The 3,879-nt window shown below is 41.8% G+C and overlaps 1 protein-coding gene across 1 annotated transcript; it reads left to right on the forward strand.

Annotated features, from left to right (window-relative positions):
• The first annotated feature begins 991 nt into the window (after nucleotides 1-991).
• LOC107372535 (zinc finger BED domain-containing protein 4-like) lies at nucleotides 992-2,717 on the forward strand. Its single transcript, XM_070555409.1, has 5 exons — nucleotides 992-1,111; nucleotides 1,199-1,430; nucleotides 1,518-1,661; nucleotides 1,744-1,809; nucleotides 1,909-2,717. The coding sequence occupies exons 1-5, from the start codon at nucleotides 1,026-1,028 to the stop codon at nucleotides 2,281-2,283; spliced, it is 903 nt and encodes a 300-aa protein (XP_070411510.1). The 5' UTR covers nucleotides 992-1,025; the 3' UTR covers nucleotides 2,284-2,717.
• Nucleotides 2,718-3,879: the final 1,162 nt, after the last annotated feature.

A 3,879-nucleotide genomic window follows, 5' to 3' on the forward strand; every position in this document is an offset into this window, starting at 1 on the left:
TGGCAGAGACTCCCTTCACGCTGGCCAAGAGGTCTAAATTGACCAAAGAAAAAGTGGAGGAAATACACAGGGCAGTGACGACGTTTGTAGTCAAAGATCTCCAACCGTTCTCAACGGTGGAGTCACCATCATTTAGGTAAAAATGTTGCATTGCTCTGATATAAAAATAGTTTTGTTCATAGCTGTTTAGCTTTGCAAGTGCTCTGTTAATAATTGGTACAAATAAAGGGTGGGTTACATGTTTTTATTTAGTCTTTTTTTATCTGTTTGGAAAAATAACTACATTTCAATTTAAATTCAAATTTATTTGTTTCTATTCAGGGAGATGTGCACTGCCCTTAATCCGAGGTATCAGCCCCCATCCAGAGACGACCTGTCCAACACATTTAGACCTGCATGGTATTCTGTTGAAAAAAGCAACCTCATCCAGAAGTTGGCTCAGGTTAACAAGGTAGCAATCACCTGTGATGGATGGACTAGTGTTGCTCAGGACCATTTCCTCACAGTCACGGTTCATTACATCTACAAAGGCAGGATGATGCAGAATGTGCTAAGCACTGAAGCAGTTTATGAGTCACAAACAGGTCTGGTAGTGGCTAAAGAAATATCAAGTGTTGTGGAGCAGTTTAACTTAGGACAGAAAGTAATTGCTGCCACTGTAGACAACGCCAGCAACATGGATGTTGCTTTGAAAAACTTGAACTTTTTGAAAGTGGGATGCTTTGCCCATACCCTAAACCTAGCAGCACAAAAGGTGTATGACATTCCTGCAGTTTCCAGCTGGTGTGCCAAAATCCGCTCAGTTGTGGTGTGGCTCAAGCGTTCATCATTGAGCAAAACTGTGCTCAGAGAAAAGCAGCGACTCCTGAGTAAGTAGCATATGCAGTTACACATGTAAATGTATTGTTAATCATATTACCTTTTTTACAGTAATTCAAAATACATTTGTGTCTGTCTGTGCTTTAGATTTGCCAGAGCATAATGTCATTCTTGACGTTAAAACGCGCTGGAACTCTCTCTTCCTGATGGTGGAGAGATTTATTGAGCAGTTTGATGCAATCCAGGCAGCTGTTCTGGATCAACGTCTGAGGAAGCCAATGGAGAAGGATAAGTGAGTTAATGACACCAGCATCACTTGTAAGTGCTAAATGATTTCATTTAGTCATTTACCTTAAACATTGTTAATAATTTTCCACAGGCTAGAAGGCTTCACGTGCACTGATCTAACGAAAGCAGAGATGTTTATTAAGTGCATGCAAGTCCTGTACACATCAACCATGTGTGTGTCAAGTGAGAAGTCGCCCACATGCAGCCAAATCATCCCCATCCTGATGAAGCTGGAGGCACATTTCAGGCAATCCGATGAAGACACCGTTTTCACCTCATCAATGAAAGAGAAAGTCTGGGGTAGTCTGCAGAACAGATATCAGGTATCTGCAGAACATATGAATACTAACAAATATAGGGGTAGCATTGCATTTAGGTATCAGCTTCTATATTATATACTTTCTTTAAAGGACGAAAACCTTCAGAAATTTCTGAAGGAGGCCACTCTGATGGACCCACGTTTTAAAGGCAAGCTAGATGAAGGTGAGGCAGCTGACATCTGGGACAGGTTGGAGATGGCAGCAGTTGCAAATGCCACAGCAGCAGTTGAACAGGTATTTTCTGCACAACATTGTCCTTCTGCATGATGTAGTTTCCATGTTGAAGGAATGTTTTTTTTATTTGTGTTATCCATAGCCTCCCATAGAGGACCCTCAAGCAGACAGGGTGATGGATGACGCCGAGATGAAGCCAGAAAAATATGTAATTTCTGAGTTTTTCTAACCCAACCATGTAGTCCTACATTCTAAAAGGGATCTTTGTTGTTTTGACAATCTCACACTACTTATTTTTGTTTTCCAGCCAAGAACGGTCCAAAAGTCAGCCTTGGAAAAGCTGTTTGAGGATGAGGACAGACAACTTAAGGAGGATGCAGCCTCTCATACAGCGGGTAGAGTCCCTTCCATCACAGAGCAGGTACAAAAGGAACTTGACACATACAAAAGACTGCCAAGAATTCCCTCTGGACAAGACCCTGTGGCCTGGTGGTGGAGTAAGAGGGATACACTGCCCAACTTATCTGCCCTATCCAATACATACTTGTGTGTCCCAGCCTCATCAACACCTTCTGAACGTGTTTTCTCTTGCGCTGGGCATGCCATCAGCCAAGAGCGATGCCGAATATTGCCAGAAAAAGCTAACATGGTGATTTTTTTGCAAAAAAATATCAAAAAATAAAATAAGAGGTTTTTGGAAAACTTGTGTATTTTTACATTCTTTAAGCACCGGTTCCGGCACCGTTTGAGCACCGGTACCATTTCAAAAGTACCGGTTTGGCACCGGTATCGGATAAAACCTAATCGATACCCATCCCTAGTCCCAAAGGCCACCGGGCCTGGTGTCACTTTAAAGAAGTAGTCCAGTTACACATTTGTGGGCTTATAACTTGGCTTCTGAATGTCCTAGAGAGATCAGGTTTGTTTTAGTATACTCCAATCAACAGCCCCTACAACCACAAAAAGCAATGGAGTCATTAGCACTTATGGTTTGTAAATGGCACCCAGAATTATGTTGCACGAAGCACAATGTCACATCATTCTGGGTCCATTTGTGTGAAAACAAGGTCCAATCAGGCTGAAACGTTACAAGAAGGTAGAATCTATTGAGTTGTAAGTGATCTGAACGTTTCATGATGATCGCACATTTCTATAGGGGGTCAAACCATGTCCCAAAGGTCACCGGGCCTGGTGTCACTTTAAAGAAGTAGTCCAGTTACACATTTGTGGGCTTATAACTTGGCTTCTGAATATCCTAGAGAGGTCAGGTTTGTTTTAGAGTACTCCAATTAACAGCCCCTATTACCCCAAAAAGGAATGGAGTTATTAGCACTTATGGGTTTTAAATGGCACCCAGAATTATGTTGCACGAAGCACAATTTCACATCATTCTGGGTCCATTTGTGTGAAAACAAGGTCCAATCAGGCTGAAAGGTTACAAGAAGGCAGAATCTATTGAGTTGTAAGTGATCTGAACGTTTCATGATGATCGCACATTCCTATAGGGGGTCAAACCATGTCCCAAAGGTCACTGAACCTGGTGTCACTTTAAAGAAGTAGTCCAATTACACCTTTGTGGGCTTATAAATTGGCTTCTGAATATCCTAGAGAGGTCAGGTTAGTTTTAGAGTACTCCAATTAACAGCCCCCATTACCCCAAAAAGGAATGGAGTCATTAGCACTTATGGTTTTTAAATGGCACCCAGAATTATGTTGCACGAAGCACAATTTCACATCATTCTGGGTTCATTTGTGTGAAAACAAGGTCCAATCAGGCAGAAACGTTACAGGAAGGTAGAATCTTTTGAGTTGTAAGTGATCTGAACGTTTCATGATGATCGCACATTCCTATAGGGGGTCAAACCATGTCCCAAAGGCCACCGGGCCTGGTGTCACTTTAAAGAAGTAGTCCAGTTACACATTTGTGGGCTTATAACTTGGCTTCTGAATGTCCTAGAGATATCAGGTTTGTTTTAGTATACTCCAATCAACAGCCCCTACAACCACAAAAAGCAATGGAGTCATTAGCACTTATGGTTTGTAAATGGCACCCAGAATTATGTTGCACGAAGCACAATTTCACATCATTCTGGGTTCATTTGTGTGAAAACAAGGTCCAATCAGGCTGAAATGTTATAGGAAGGAAAAATCTATTGAGTTGTAAGTGATCTGAACGTTTCATGATGATAGCACTTTCCTAAGGGGGTCAAACCATGTCCCAAAGGTCACTGGATCTGGTGTCAATTTAAAGAAGTAGTCCAGTTACACCTTTGTGGGC

This window comes from Nothobranchius furzeri, chromosome 10 (assembly GCF_043380555.1).
Source record: "Nothobranchius furzeri strain GRZ-AD chromosome 10, NfurGRZ-RIMD1, whole genome shotgun sequence".
NCBI classification, from domain to species: domain Eukaryota; kingdom Metazoa; phylum Chordata; class Actinopteri; order Cyprinodontiformes; family Nothobranchiidae; genus Nothobranchius; species Nothobranchius furzeri.

Excerpts from the sequence above, each read along its gene's own strand:
- LOC107372535 (XM_070555409.1), top strand. The coding sequence starts at position 1,026 with ATGGTGGAGAGATTTATTGAGCAGTTTGATGCAATCCAGGCAGCTGTT. Across the intron at positions 1,662-1,743 it reads CCACAGCAGCAGTTGAACAG|CCTCCCATAGAGGACCCTCA; the intron begins GTATTTTCTGCA and ends TGTTATCCATAG. Across the intron at positions 1,810-1,908 it reads AGATGAAGCCAGAAAAATAT|CCAAGAACGGTCCAAAAGTC; the intron begins GTAATTTCTGAG and ends TTTGTTTTCCAG.